Genomic DNA, 16,500 nt, shown 5'->3' with positions numbered 1-16,500 from the left:
GGGAAGTCACTGAAACAAAGAAAAAGGGGAACAGTTGTTGAAAATATGTAAACACTCTTCCACCTGCCTATGGAGTCCACACTGAAATCAAAGAAGAGTGGACTCTTTTCAAAAGAAAAACAGCAGTCCTGGTAGTAACAGAAAGAAATTCAAACTTGGCAATACTCCTACCAGTTGCTGTGAAATATGCTGTCCCAAGAGTCTGAGATGTAGTCAGAAGCAGAATAGAGCCACCGAAAGAGAAAAATCTGTTGAAGGAGAAAATGGGTGACGGTCAGGCCTGGACCCCTGAGCCCCGGAGGCAGAAGTCCCCCGCCTCCAACATGGCACTGTTGCTCTGGGGGCTCAGGAGCCCTGCCCGGTGCCCACTCTCCCGGGCTACGTGCTTACAGGGGCAAGTTCATCGGTCAAGTCGGGGAGCACAGCTTCCGAGGACAGAAGAGCTGGGTCTTTCCGCAGTTGGTCAAGATAACCCAAAAGGATGAATTTATCGCTCTCACTCCCGGTCCAGGGATCCTCCAGGGTTTTATACACCACCCTCCCTGCTGTGTTGCGCCTTTCTAAGATAGACACCTGGGAGAAAAAGAGAGGAAAAACCATGAGAATTCCCAAAAGAATGTGAAGTTACTGTTGCTTGGGTTTTTTTCAGGGAGGATGGAAAAAATGGGTCTAGTGAAGCTCAAACACAGGTATGGATGAGTATACAATATTTGCAAGAGATTTACATTTTTCTAACAAAAGAAATTAGTTTTATGGTGACTTTCCAGAGCTTTTGCTAAAGTTAAAGCTCTTTCTTCTCAATAGACTTTGTTCTATAACTTCTGACTTAATGTCATAAAGAAGGAAACCTTTGTTTTTTCGAGAGATTTTTCCATAATTACCAAGATGATGAAAAAGACAGAGAAGAATTTCATGCTTCTGCAGAGAGTGATGATGAAGGAGGGGAAAGGAAGATGAGATCAATAAGGATGAAGTAAAAGAGGCAGAAGCACAGAAGGGAGACATTTGGCAAGCCTATTACTGGTAGCCTAAGGAAGAGTCTACAAACTAGGTACTGTAAGCCTAGACCTGCCAAGGGGAAAGGCTGGTGAAAAGGGCTGACGCTCTTTAATCTTTACCCAGGGGGAAGATGCTTTCTGTGAAGGTCCAAGGCTGAAAATCTAGGAGGTGAAATCAGCACGGTAAAAGACTAGTTTAGGAGTGCTTTGAAAACAGGCTTCGGACAGCACGGGGAACTACACTCAATATCCTGTGATAAACCATAATGGAAAAGAATATAAAAAAGAATGTATATATAACTGAATCAATCTGCTGTACAGCAGAAATTAACACAACATTGTAAATCAACTATACTTTAATTAAAAAAAAAAAAAAAGTCAAATGGCTTCCAAGCACTCGGAAAACATAAGGCAAAACAAAACAGAACAAACAGGCTTCAGAGATTCCTGGACTTCCTGGAATCTATACTGAAAACTCCTGAGGAAGGAGGACACAGAATTAAGTGCCACGTGCTTGTGAAGAGCTCGAGACCAGGACAGCATCCACGACTCACCGCTGATTTTCCGTGAAACGTGTCGCTGTCTGGCAGTAAGGTGCTGGCAAACTCCTGCTGCCGGTCGCTGTAGACGTGCACGAACCTCACTGTGTCCTGTGTGTTTGCCAGAGCAAAGGACAGGAAAGCCTCGAAGGGTTTACTCAACTTGGTAGCCTCAGCGGTCAGTAAAACCACACAGTACCTGCATGTCAACAAAAGAGAAGACGTTAATCCCTGAGGCCATGGCTAGAACCTGAATGGCAAGTGAAGGTGAAAGAGAGGAGACGTTCATTTACAAAGTGAATGAGCATGTTTTAGGAATGAAAGCTTCATGGGGGAGCCTCTAATGAGAGAAAATGTCCAAGGCATTAAGGGCCTGCTTCTTTCTAGACTGGTGATGCTCTCCCCAAACCAAACGTCACGACATTCAGAGATGCCTTTGAAGGCAATGGTCACTGAACCCTTGATGCAGAAGGGCCTCGCAGAAGGCACCTGTTCCAGTTCTCCCACGGCAGGCAGGACTGGTGGAGCCTATCTGAGGCCAGGGCCACTGGGCCTCATTCTGAAGGGCTTCCTTTGTAGTGGTGCCAAGGGAAAGTTCATCTAATCATTCATTCATTCTCTCAAATACTACTGAGCACTCAATAGATGCCAGGTAAGACAGACAACGTTCTTGCCCTCATGGAGCTGATATTCCAGCGTGGAAGGCAGATAACAAATAGATAGATGGATAGATCATGACAAGTAGTGACAAGCGTTATGAAAAAAGAAAAGAAGTGAAGGGGAGAGAGTCAAGGGTGGGCTGGGAGTCACGCTCCATCAGACTGGCTGAGCAGAGACGTGAAGGAGGTGCCATAAGAGGAAGTGGGGTCTGAGCACTCCAGGCAGAGAGCACCGCAAGTGCAAAGACGCTGAGACGGGGGGACTCGATCCAATTCACAGTGTTAGGAGGATCGCTGGCTGACATGAAGTGACTGAGGGTGGGAGAGCGGAGTGGAGGCAGAGGAGGTTAGGAGGCTAACACGGTGGCCTCGACGAGAGGTGACAGTGACCTGGCTAGGCTGGCGGTGCTAACAAAGGGGAGGAGTGCGTGGATTGGGGACATTTTCTGAAGGCGGTATAAACAACAATCCTTAAAGTCCAGGATCACCTGCCTTACATTTAATTAAAGTCTTTCTCCTCTTAGTCTATAAACGAAACTGAAAAGTCTGGAAACATAGGGAATTTTTCCTATTTTAAACAATATTTTAGTTGTATTTTCACATAACGTGATCAAAATGTTTTCCTTTCATATCCAGACAGCTTTCACAGATGAAACAGCCCTAAATTTAAAGGCACTGATTCATTAATCTGCAAGAGGTATAGTAAGTATTTTCCCTGTATCTCCAGACTTTAGACACTCTGTATGAATAAGTATGCCTCAGCCTTGCTATTCCCATTTAATTATTTTACCATTTCCTCAGTACCCTCACTTCTCTACTGTTTAGTCATTAACCTGGCTCCTCTCCAAGACCTTCTCCAAGACCCCCAGAGGCTCACCCTGTGTGGAATACTCTGGTAGGAAGAGTAACTCTCTCCTACTCCATGCTGCTACAGTGACCCAGGCTCTCCTTGACACCCGGCAAAATCTACTCATCCTTTAGGGCTCAGCTAAAGTGTTACCTCTTAGGGGGATCTTCTCTGGCACACCCAATAATTTGGTCCTAAGGTGCCCTGGGCTGTTATACCCCTCACTGTCATAGTTGTTCATCAATATTTGTTCCATGAAGAATAAATTCTGACTGTCTCAGGGTCGACGTTTAATTGCCTTGTAGTAAAATGCAACATGCCCCTCTGCTGCACTGATGAGCAGGGGCAAAGCCTTCAGTCCTTACTTCCTCTGTCGGAGAGACCGTTTCACGGGGCAGAGTTCATGGAACAACTTCTGGCTGGTAAGCCTGGCTGCCAACAGATACTTGTTTTGGGTGATAAAGTCATCAATGACCTGTTTCTTCATACCTCGGGCCTGGAGAAAAACCAAGAGACAGTGGATTCTGATTCAGTTTTCTCACTGAAAATGGGCCTTACTTACAGCTTAATAAACATGTAGCTGAGGGACTTCCCTGGCGGTCCAGTGGTTAAGACTCCGTGTTCCCAACGCGGGGGGCACAGGTTCGATCTCTGGTCAGGGAACTGAGATCCCGCGTGCTGTGCAGCGCGGCCAAAAAAAAAAAACAAAAAAAAGAAGTGCCTGATCCTGGCTAAAGTAATAAAACCACGTAAGTCAGACTCATTTGAGCAGATAAACATGTGGTGATCTTTTTAAAAAATGCAGGGCTGGGACTTCCCTGGTGGCGCAGTGGTTAAGAATCCACCTGCCAATGCAGGGAACCAGGCTCTAGCCCTGGTCCGGGAAGATCCCACATGCCGCAGAGCAACTAAGCTCGTGAGCCACAACGACTGAGCCTGCACTCTAGAGCCCACGAGCCACAACTACTGAAGCCCACGTGCTTAGAGCCCATGCTCTGCAACAAGAGAAGCCACTGCAATAAGAAGCCTGCTCACCGCAACGAAGAGTAGCCCCCTCTCGCCACAACTACAGAAAGCCTGCGGGCGGCAACAAAGATCCAACACAGACAAAAAAGAAAAAAAAAATGCAGGGCTGAGAGCAATGACGTAGCTAGTTCAGGTCAAAGGAAAAATCAAGTGCTCTTTTCACTGGACAACTTTTGTATACTGTTTTACGCTAGCTGATTTAATTCTTTTTTTTTTTTTAATTTTTATTTATTTATTTATTTATTTATGGCTGTGTTGGGTCTTAGTTTCTGTGCGAGGGCTTTCTCTAGTTGCAGCAAGCGGGGGCCACTCTTCATCGCGGTGTGCGGGCCTCTCACTATCGCGGCCTCTCTTGTTGCGGAGCACAGGCTCCAGACGTGCAGGCTCAGTAACTGTGGCACACGGGCCTAGTCGCTCCGCGGCATGTGGGATCTTCCCAGACCAGGGCTCGAACCCGTGTCCCCTGCATTGGCAGGCAGATTCTCAACCACTGCGCCACCAGGGAAGCCCTACGCTAGCTGATTTAAAAAGCCAATAATTTGGAATTTTTAGGCAAATTTACTGCAAGATTGATAGGAAACTGAACAATTGAAAATAAACTCCCTGGGACCTCCTGGCATTCTCATGGTTAAGACTCTGTGCTTCCACTGCAGGGGGCACGGGTTCAATCCCTGGGGAACTAAGGTCCCGCATGCCTCGCTGTGTGTGGCCAAAAAAACAAAAACGAACAAACAAAAACCCCCACAAAACTCCAAAGTAACAATGTTACTGAGTATAAAAGGCGGACAACAAAACTGTAATATGACCACTTTGTTATTACTAACTTTCATATATTTCAAAGGACTGAAATTATATATATAGTAGCTTCTCTGACCACAATTAAACAAGAAATCAATGTTAAGATAGAAACCAGAAAATCCCTTTTTGTTTAGAAATTAAGAAACTGAATAACTTATTGATATAAGAAGAAAGCATATCAGATATAAGAAAATATTTTGAATTTGAAGTGATTAATGAAAATACTATTTATCAAAACTTTGGGACTCAGATAAAGTATCAGTAATACTTGGAGAGTAATGTTAAAATGAATATAATAGAAAAGAAATTAATGAACTAGACATCCATATCAAGAAGTTACAGCAAAAATACAACCGTAGAAAAAAGGAAATAGTAAAGATGAAAATAGAGATCAATAAAACAAAATAAATACATAAGAAGAAGAATTAACAAAACCAAAATTGGTTCTTTGGAAGAGCTAATAAAATTGACAAACCTCTGGTAAAACCAATCATGAAAATAAGAGAGAAGGCACAAATAACCATTATCAAGGATGACGAGGGACTTCTCTTGTGGTCCAGTGGCTAAGGCTCTGCGCTCCCAACGCAGGGGGCCCCAGTTTGATCCCTGGTCAGGGAACTAGATCCCACATGCCGCAACTAAGAGTTTGCATGCCGCTACTAAAGATCCTGCATGCCACAATGAAGATTCTGCACGTGGCAACGAAGATCCCAAGTGCCGCAACTAAGACCCGGCGCAGCCAAATAAATAAATATTAAAAAAAGAAAAAAAGGGATCTACTTGCTGGCACAGTAGATAAGTCTCCATGCTCCCAATGAGGGTTCGATCCCTGGTCAGGGAACTAGATCCCACGTGCGTGCCAAAACTAAGAGTTCGCATGTCACAACTAAGGAGCCTGAGTGCTGCAACTAAGGAGCTGGGGAGCCACAACTAAGGAGCTCTGGAGCTGCAACTAAGGAGCCTGCTGCAACTAAGACCTGGAACAATAAAAAAAAATAAATAAATATTAAAAAAAAAAAGGATGACGAGGAGGAATCACTCCCTATGTTGTAGAAACTAAAAATATATACATATACATATATATACACATATACATTTAAATTTGAAAATTTAGATGAAACAGAAAAATTTCTAGAAAAATAAAACAATATCTGAAAAAGAGAAGAGTTAAATAGTTCTATAACCATTAAAGAAGATGAGTCAGTAGTCAAAAATCTTTCCTTAAATACAAACTCAGGCTGAGATGGCTTTACATAGGTGGTTTTGACCAAACTTTCAAGGAGGACAATCTAATCTTATACAAAGTCTTCCCGAGAAGAGAAAAAGGGAGAACACACCCCATCTCGTTTCATGATTCAAATCCTCACATGGGCATCTTGAGAAAGAGAAGTTAAAAGTCAATCTCATTTCTGAACATAAATATTAAAGTCCTAAACAAAATGTTAGCAAACTGAATACAGCAATATACTGAAAGCATAATATAAATAATGATCCTGTTGGATTTATCTCATGAATGCACGTTAGGTTTAACACTAGAAAGTGATTAATATGATTTAGCGCATTACAGAACATGAAAGAAGAAAACTCTGGATAATCATAATGGATGTGTAAAAAGTATTTGATAAAAATCAACACCATTCATGTCAGAAAAATTAAATTGGTCTAGTGTTGGCAAGGATATGGAGCAATGGAACATTCACACATGATTGGTGGAAATGTACTTAGGAAAACACATTAGCTAGTAAAGTTAAAGATACATATATATATTTAATCATTGAAAAAAATAAAGCCATATATGTTAACATAAATAACTTTTTTTAAACATTAAAAAAACCCAAAAAACACATAATTTCCAAAACCAAAAAATGTTTAGTGAGAAGATTAACACTGCTTTACATTTTTACAAATCTTTTTAATGTCTGGTTTCATAGAAGAGATAGGTGGATTCTCATATCTGCTTCTATACACAATCGGGGGTCATATATTGTTCTGGTTGAAAATCCAGCCTCACACAGATACATAGTTAGAAAAGGGAGGTTTATTTTAATAGCTTTTCAGATAACTATGGATATTTTTCTTTGCCACTACACCGAAACTGGACAAATGGTAGTTTCTTAAAGGTTAGTTGCTATATGGAGTCAATGAACTTTTTTTTTTTTGGCTGCGCTGCATGGGGGATCTTAGTTCCCCAACCAGGGATCGAACCTGTGCCCCTGCAGTGGAAGTGCAGAGTCCTAACCACTGGACTGTGAGGGAATTCCCATCAATGAACTTTTAGTACTGTTAAATTAAAATTCACGGATCAAAAATAAAGGAAGTAAAATTCACTGATCGCCTTGCACTTAGAATGGATCTTTTACTCATGCATGGTCATTCGAAAAATATTGGTTCACTGATCTCCCAGACGCTGACAAATTTTCTTATTCATATGAAAAAATGCAGCACATCGATGAACCAATCTCATAAGAAAGTCTGAGAAGCTATCAAGGTCATGATGGCTGATACAAATTTTTCAAAATTATAATTTCCTTGGAAGCCTGGATTCTATCATCGGCAACAGATACTGTGAGTTGTTTCCCTTAAAATGCCAGGCTCACTTCATTCATTTTCAAGAAAATGTCTGCCTAACTCTGAGTAACCATAGTTTTCCGTCAATTATTCTTTCAAGTAAAAAATGATGTTCCATCAAAAAAAAAAAAAAGAAAAGTGGCTAGTTCAAGACTCCTGAGTTAGGCAACCACACAAATATTTGTCCTCAGGACACCCTCTGCACCTTGGCCTGCAGCAGAGCTTTCTGCATGCTTCCTATTTTGTCACAGAGAACATTAAAGATACCAGAAAGACGTGGACTTGAGTGTCAATTTACCTATTAATAAAATTCATACTTCTTACTGCTTCATCAAGGCTATTCAGTGAAATGACTGTTGATCCTCTGTGTTGTTATGGTGAGTGCTTAGGAGTGAAGAACACAGGGCCACCGGCAGCCTGGTGCCCGGGCCTTGGTGTGTGCACTTGGTGGTTATGCACTGGAAAGTTTACCCACCATTGCTTTTGCACCATCGGTGCAAGAGTCAACACAGAGAAAAGACAAATTATGTCTTAGTGGTTCCTGTGAAGACAGCTTTGATCTCACAGACTCTCTTAAAGGGTCTTTTGGACCCTCCCGCCCCCAGGGGTCTGTGAGCCACATTTTCAAAACTGCCATCCTGTAGAAACTTGTGATTGGGTACACTGGGATACACGTGATGTCCACGGCATCACTGGTCCTAAAGCCCCGAAATGTCCATCCACAGAAGAATGAATAACCCCATTATCATGTGGCCGTAACCACTGTACAGCAGATGAAAACAAATTAACTAGAGCTAAGAGAAACCACTAGTGCTACTAGTGTTATACTAAGCCCCTTGCCATTGGGAGGACTCAGTTTATGTTAAGAATGCAGTTTTATATTCATAAAGAGCAAACTGGTAAAGCATCCATTGTACCAGTAATTTTGTTAACGTATTTGATTAACGATTTTCCCCAGGGAATAAATAAATAACAATTCCCAAGAGTACAAGCTATCACTAAAAAGCAATTTAGGAAATCTTACAGATTAATCTTGGATTGAGATGACCTTCTTTCCTCTCTTCCACAACTGGCATTCGTTTGCTTCCTGACTCTCTCTTGGTTCCTTCTTAGTCGCCATCAGGCATCCCCTCTTTTTATTTGCTGGTGATTGTCCAGAGTTTTGTCCTTGGCTGCCTTCTCTCCTTACTTTACATACGATGCCTGGGAGATCTCCCCACACTAAAGACTTCAACCTCTAACCAGTCACTGATGATTGACAAATCTCTATTCCAGCCCCTCTGCCTTTCCTTGGATCTAGATCCCCGCCTGATGGACATCTCCCCTTAGATTTCCTAAAGGCAGTTCTAATTCTTATGTCCACAACTGAACTCATTACCTTCTTCTTAAACCTGCTCTCCCTTCCTTACCATCCACTTTCCCCATCTGGTTCTGTCACACACAACACCCTTACCCTAGTCCCATAGTCTCAGGACCCCTTCTACGTCCACATGGCACCCGGAGGAACCCCACATCTTAGTGAGACACCTACTACAGTGGACGGTCTTTCTCCTCCCCTGACTGTGAGTCAAGGGAAGACAAAGACTAACACTGGATGTCAGAGCTGTTCTGTATTTAGTGCTCAGCAGGCAGGCAACGAATATATTGAACGAATGAAATAAAGGATTTTATAGAATTTCTCTTTCTTCTCATTCTAGCCTCCTACAAGAGAAAGTATCAAAGGGTTCTTGACGACTTAAAAAAAAAAAAAATTAAAAATATTAAAAAATACATGTTCATTATAGGGATTTTTGAAAACCTAAATATTGAAATAATATATAATTCTGCCATCAAGAGATAACCATTAATGTTTTGATGTATTTATTTCTAGTTTTTTTCCTATGCGTACACATGCACACATGCACTCACTTTACAAAACTGAGGTCAGTGAATAAACTGCATATACAATTCTGCATCCTGCTTGCTCTGTAACATTATGTTAGGAAAATTATCCCCATCATTAAGTATTCTCGAATTGCCATTTTAAATGGCTATATAATAGTCTCTGGGATGTACCAGTAATTATCCTGCCGTTGGATGTTTATATTTCCCCCTCATTTTTCGTATTATGAATGATATTTAACATCTCTGTATGAAATTCTTTGCCCGAGTTCCTATTCCTTTAGGATAGAGTCCTAAAAGGTAATCTCACCTCCCTCAGGTCTTTACTCGTGTCACCTTAATGAGGCCCTTCTTGGCTGCTCCACCTTAAAAATGTGAGCCCTCTCCCCTAATACCCTACATTCCTCTTCCCTGTTTTATTTTTCTCCTTGGCACGTATCACTACATAACATACCACGATAGAGTATGTTATGCTGATTGTCTGTCGTCCCCACTAGAACACAGGACGGGGAATTCTGTTGATCTTGTCCAGGGCTGCACCCCCAGCACAGAAAGCAGTGTTTGGCACACAGTAGGTACTCAGGGGTGCTCTTCTGCTAGGCAGTTGATGTTTTATCACCCGATCGATTTTCTGAAAACTTTTGAGGCTTCTTCCAGCAAGGCAAGAAAGAGAAGTGCCTGTTTCTCTGTAGTCTCAACTCTACTGAGTATTTTTCCTTCCAAAATCTTTAACAATTTGATGAGAGAAGAAAATGTTTATTTTGCTTTTCTCTGATTATTAGTGAGATTTATTTTTTTAAAGGTGTTTATTAGTCACTTGAATCTCTTCTCAGGATTTTGTTCATTTTGTTTTGGGGGGAAGTTTTAAAAAATTTTTTAAAAATTGAGGTAAAATTCACATAACATGAAATTAACCATTTCAGTGTACAATTCAGTGGCATTTAGTACATTCAGTGTCGTGCAGCCCTCATCTCTATCTAGTTCCAAAACATTTTCATCACCCTAAAACTCTGTACTCGTTAAGTGGTCATTCTGTACTCATTAAGTGGTCATTCTCAACAAGTTTTGGGTTGATCGCCTTGATTAGAAGAAGCTCATTAGAAATTAAAGATAATGATCCCTTTTATATCGGTTGTAATTACTTCCCTTATTGTTTAATCAAAAATTCTTAAGTATTTATATAAAAATTTAAAACTTATAATCAAGTTATTAAGATTTTCCAACAAGATTTTCCCCAATGTTTTTAGCCCTTCCCTATCTTAAGATCAGATAAATATTCAGTGTGTGTTCTTTAACTTAGTTTATGGGTTTTTTTCTTTTTTTCCAGTGATGTTATTTAGTTAGTTAGTTAGTTAATTAATTAATTTTTTGGCTGCGCTGCGAGGCATGTGGGATCTTAGTTCCTGACCAGGGATCAAATCCGCACCCCCTGCAGTGGAAGCACGGAGTCTTAACCACTGGACCGCCAGGGAAGTCCCTAAAGGAAGAGATTAAAACTAGTTTCTTCTCCTCTCCTGCTTTGCTCGATTTTGCTGTTTATTTATATGACACCCTGAGATAAAATGGGAGGGCCATCTTGAAACCAGGTGACACTCACATACCTGGATAACATCTGCAGGCTTGTGTATGTGTTCTTTAAAGATCAGGATGGTGGGGGCATAGACATTGACGTTGTATTGCCTCGTCATCTCTTCCGCCCCTCTCAAACCGACATACACGTATCCAAATGACAAATAATCTTTATAAGCAAAAGCAGTCAACTGTTAGGGCATAACAGAGAGGAAGAAATGAAATTGATAGCACAGCATCTAAATTAAGTGTGACTTGTTCTCATCAGTGGGTGGAGATGAACGCTAGCTTATACAGCCCCACTCAGGCTGCTACACCCTCGTACCCTTGTAGGAATTCTATGGTGCTCCATGAACAAAAACCGTACCAACAAAGCTAAACAACAACTAATTCTTTTTTTCAGACAGACCAAGATATTCATCTTACTGAGATCTGTACTGGGTGGGAGGTTTGAGGAATTACCTGTACCCTAATTATGTAAGATGGCAGTGACCATGCCAACGGTTTAGCACTTTCCTCTCCCATCTCATGTCACGGTGATAACCAGAGGTGTGCTAGATAGAAGTATAGTATATATTCAGAGGGCAGGTTTGGAATCAGACAGGCTACAAGGGAATCGATATTCAACATGGGAGACCTTGGGCAGGTTATACAACCACTCTAAGCTTCAGTAAAAGTAGGGATAATAATCTGTATCACTGGGTTCTTCTGAAGGTTAAATGCTATTATGTGTGTGGAAAGTACTAGCACAGTAATAGCATCAGTAGGTCCTCAGTGTATGGTGGTTAAAGCAAATTTCTGGTCTTCAAGCATTTCTCTTGGGATGAGCTATTACTCACAAAAAAGAAAATCACCAAAATAAGAGAAAACATTACCCCAGCACCTAAAGTACCTTGTAGAGCAGTGGTACAACGGGCATTTGGTCAAACAGAAGGACACGCGGTTTATTCTCTTGCTGCCAGCCAGAGAGGAATCTGACATAATTTTTATCTGTAACCTTAAATTGAATAAAGGATGTTAGTTTCAACATTTAATTCTTAACAACTGCATTATAATCCAGTCAGGAGATAATTAAACAAAAATCAAATATGTGTAAAAGATTGTTTTGTAAAAAATAAAAAATGCAGACAACTAATTTTTTGCCTTTATTTGACTAAAATTAATTAAAAGAACAGAGATATTGATTTCATATTTTCATGTGATCCAACGCTTACAGACTGAAATCATAACCTTTTCTGAAACAATTACTGACCATATTATAAAAAAAAAAAGAGCTTTCAAAGTTGGTTCTTGCTCAATTATAGACTGCACTTTTTAATCTATTAGAAGATAATGCAACAACTGCTCTTTTAAAATGGCTTAAATAAAAATAAGTGGGCCCACCCCACCTATACATTACATAAGTTCATTCACTGCCATCTGAATTGCTACTTCTCTGTTTCCCTGTTTATGCCTTAAAATAATCCCAAGAAAACAAATTAAAAACTTGAATAAATTAAATTTCTATCTAGAAAATGTTCATAGTAGTTCAAAAAAGTTTATCTTTCCACTTTGCTTCCAGAATGATCTATATAAAACCTCAATCTCATCATTTCACCCCACTGCTCAGCCCCTTTCAATGGCTCCATCACCTGCAGGCCAAGTCCAAGTTCCTTCAAGGAGACCCTCGCAGTGAGATTCCCGTTAACCCCTTTAATCTTGTCTTCTCCCACTCACTAATGACTACTTCATACAAAGCAGGACTACCTCTGTATGCCTGGAACTCATTCCCTACTTCTCTCTCACCTGGCAAACTCAGTACAGGGGTCATTTCTGCCAGGAAGCCTTTCTCAAATCTCTAGGATGGGCACTCTACATATCGGATGGGAACAATCACCTACTAGACTGCGAGCTCCTTGGAAAGTGTCCTCAGCACTTATCATAATGTCTGACATACAACAGGCATTTTAAAAAGGTTTGAGGACCTGTCAGGACAACCTATCATCATTTTAGGACGCTACAATGCTCTCTGACAATTTCAAGTTAACTCCAACAAATATTTCTTCTGTGGAAAATGATCCTGGTGGGACAGGCTGTGTAGAAATAGGATGGAAGTATCTGTACGTTCACTCTCCTTGGTATTATTAAAGGAATGAATCATTTTCATTTAAAGCAACATCAGAATCTTCTTCTAGTTCCTGTGACCTCTAACCTCAGATACTGAGGGAAAAATGCTTCTTAAATATAAAAATCATAGTTTATAGTTTGTGTGAATTTCTGTGCCTGGTTTCTCTAGCTCAATCTTTTGTGAAATTTATTCACACTGTTGTATCGCTGTATGTTTTGAAAGTTCCAAAAATAATATCTGATTTCATGGAATCTGGTGTTTTCAACAGATATAATCGTTATATATATAACCAAATATAACTTAACTTGAATACTCTCATAAGAAAAGTATCTTTAAACGAACAAATGCATGAGTTGGAAACACCTCCTTCATCCCATGTTGTGATCTAATTTTTTGTTGAGAAAATAAGAGGCACTCTCATTTTAGGCTCAGATTCCTATGACAGTGTAAATCTTCCCAGCGGTTTTGACAAGGATGATTCTTTCAGTCTCTCTACTTCGTCTGTTTCAATTTTCAGTCTCTGGCAGACTTCATTTAAATGATTTAGTTAGAGTAATTAATTAATTAATATGTGCCTTGCCCTGCCCCAAATCAAAAGACCACAGGCAGAGTTCAGGGCAGCCAGCAGTCCCAGGAGCCTCTTAAACTACTTCTCAGCCAGGTACTTACTTTCTCCACCAAGTTCCCTGGAAGAAGACTCTCTACAAACTGTCGCAGGTTCTCACGGACAACTGCATTATGGAAGAAGGAGATTTTCCCATTTATGATTCCTAGGATAGCTGGTGTGCTGTGTGCTCCCAGGTGATGGGCTAGGCGTCTCTCGTAGCCAGCGTGGACCACGCCGATTCCTACGCCTGAAAAATATGGAAGACCTCCATGAAGACTTTTTATGCCCCCACGGCAGGTGAAAAAATGCTGCTAAGTAATTTTTTGGTGTGAAACTGAAATCCCGACTTAGTAGGAGGGGATATCTTTCCTGATAGACTGTCTGGCATTCTATCACTGCTGGAATGCTAAATCGGTTCAGTTTTTCTGCAAAGCCATCTAGCAATGTTTAAGAAGGGCTATAAATCTTTTTATCTTTCAGTCCGTTGTTTCTAATTTTGGGAGTAGATCATGAAGAAATACTTCAAAAGAAAAGAACAATCTGGCCACAGTGTTCCTATTCATAAAGAACGCCACCTGTAAACAATTCAAGGGTTCATCAACTCTGCAATGGTTGAAAAAACCTAGAAGCTAACGATGGGCTAGAATCATAGTCTTCTCACCTTTCAGAGCACATCTCCCTTTTACATAAACTATTTTATAGAGATGTTGTACAGATTCTCAAAAAGAGAAAGAGATTAGGTTAAAATCACTTGGTCATATCCCACATAACTATTGTTAGTATTTTGGTATCTGTGCCTTTTCTTACACAAATATGTGTGTGTGTATGTACACACAGGTATAAATAAAATAAAATGGGATCATCTGACACTTATTTCACTTAGTATTCGAATAACTTTTCTTGTCTTTCATTCAACCAATGTATTTGGAGGGCTAGTTCCTCTGCTAAACATTGGAGATACAGTAAATGTTAATAGCCAGTAAATATGCTTTTTCTCTTGGGTGTCTAACAGACCTCTAAGTATAAAGTTTTCAAAAACAAACTCCTGATCTCCTCCCTCAAACCTGTTCTACCCTGGCTTTCACCATTTCCGTTGATGGTGGCTCCCTCCTTCCCGTTACTCAGGACGAAAGTCTTAAGAGTCATCTTTGACCCCTCTCGTCTCTCACTCCCCCCATCCGATCCGTCAGCAAGTCCTGTTGGTCCTGTCTTCAAAATACAGCAGGAATCCAGCTGTTTTTCTCCACTTCCATTGTACCCCGTCTCTTATGCATCTTCATCTCTCTCCCCTGAGTTGCTGCAATAATCTCAATGGTGTCGTGTTTCTCCTTGTCTCCCTACTGTCTGTCCTCAACACGGTAGCCAGACTGTTCCTTCTAAAACATAAACAACGGATCATGTCGCTCCTCTGCCCCAATCCGGCAAAGCCTCCCCATTTCAACTCCGAATAAAACCACAATCTTCACAAAGGCCGACAAGACCCTCTGTGACTTGGCCCCTGGCCCCCCGGCCCCCTTCCTCTCCCACTCCTCATGCTCTCTTGCTCTAGCCCCCAGCATCCCTGTTCTTCTTTAAATACACTGGCACGTTCGTTCCTGCCTTCGGGCCTCGGTGCTGGCTGGTGCATCTCCTGACATCTGTGTAGCTGGCTCCTTCACCAACTGCAGGTCCTTCTCAATGAGGACGACCCGACTCCTATATTTAAAACTGCCCTTCCCACACTCAGGATCCCCTTCAAGCCTCTCACTTTCCCTTTTCCACAGCACTTACCATCTTCTAACACACCGCCCAAGTTCCTCATTCTGTGGATTTTTTATTGTCTGTCTTCCCCTGTTAGAATGTAAGCCGTTTGAAGGCAGGGATCTCTGTTTAGTTCTCTGATGTACCCCAAGCACCAGAACAGAGCTTGGCACACAGTAGGAGCTCATCACTGAAACTGGACTGTCAATCTATTTAACCCATTCTTTATTGCTGCACATTGAAATGGCTTCTGGCTTTCACTATTATAAGGCATGTTTCGATAGGCATCCTTGTACATCTCTGTATACACATCTTTGTGTACTTGTGTGATAACTTCTTAATTGATAGATAAATCCCCCAAATGGAATTGCTGAGTAAATGGCAGCGACTGCAAACTTAATACTTTAAAATTGCTGAGTAGGCTAAACAAATCTATCTGCTGGCCACCTGACCGTGAGTATCTCAAGGGCAGGAAAGGAGGCACCTCAGACATCACATAGTCCACTCCCCTCATTTTACAGATAAAGAGACTCAGAGAGGTGAACTGACTTATCCCAGTTTGCAGAGGTGATAAAATTGCAGAAAAAGAATCCCAACTTGATGTTCTAGAGTCAAGTCTAGTACACTATTCTATCACACTAGACACATTAAAAATAACCACAGAACAATGTTAGTAAATGAAAGTGCACCTAAGATTGTGTGAGCAGGAGAAAGAACAAGAACATAGCAGGCACATACCTGAGAGACCCAGTCTCATGTAAAGCGAGAAGAGACGTCACCTAGCAAGGTGAAGTGGCCACACAGCAAAGGTCCAAGGTGGGAATCAATGTGTCTTGAGCCCTTTCTAAGATAGGCAGCATGCCTACAGCTTTATATCCGTTATCACTCTTCACACCCACAACCCTCCTGAGTGGTTAAGTATTGTCATCTTCATGGATGAGGAAGCCGGTGCTTGGAGAGGCTGAGCCAACCTAGCTGGCATCACAGCTAGTGTGCAGTAGGACCAAGATTTGAACCCAGGCCCAGCCGACTGCAAAGCCTGGCTCCTTCTGTCTCCAGTACCCTCTTCCACCCTAGGTTCTGAATTGAGGGATCAATTTCTTAGAGACGGACCCACCATCAATGGCCTTACCAGGGATTGCTACATAGGCCAGAAGCCAC

The 16,500-nt window shown here is 41.3% G+C and overlaps 1 protein-coding gene across 2 annotated transcripts in view; it reads right to left on the bottom strand.

Annotated features, from left to right (window-relative positions):
- DNAJC16 (DnaJ heat shock protein family (Hsp40) member C16) overlaps positions 1–16,500 on the bottom strand; it is a 36,880-nt gene that overhangs the window by 5,961 nt on the left and 14,419 nt on the right. For both annotated transcript variants that reach the window (XM_068538946.1, XM_068538947.1), the window contains 7 exons: positions 13,662–13,846; positions 11,778–11,882; positions 10,918–11,076; positions 3,409–3,539; positions 1,553–1,736; positions 391–573; positions 172–248 (listed from right to left, as the gene is read on the bottom strand). In XM_068538946.1, coding sequence (XP_068395047.1) covers positions 172–248; positions 391–573; positions 1,553–1,736; positions 3,409–3,539; positions 10,918–11,076; positions 11,778–11,882; positions 13,662–13,846 — 1,024 coding nt within the window. The remainder of the gene's footprint in view (positions 1–171; positions 249–390; positions 574–1,552; positions 1,737–3,408; positions 3,540–10,917; positions 11,077–11,777; positions 11,883–13,661; positions 13,847–16,500) is intronic.

This window comes from Eschrichtius robustus, chromosome 3 (assembly GCF_028021215.1).
Source record: "Eschrichtius robustus isolate mEscRob2 chromosome 3, mEscRob2.pri, whole genome shotgun sequence".
NCBI classification, from domain to species: Eukaryota; Metazoa; Chordata; class Mammalia; order Artiodactyla; family Eschrichtiidae; genus Eschrichtius; species Eschrichtius robustus.
Note: the sequence above shows the minus strand (reverse complement) of the source record. Positions and strands in the feature narration are given on the sequence as shown.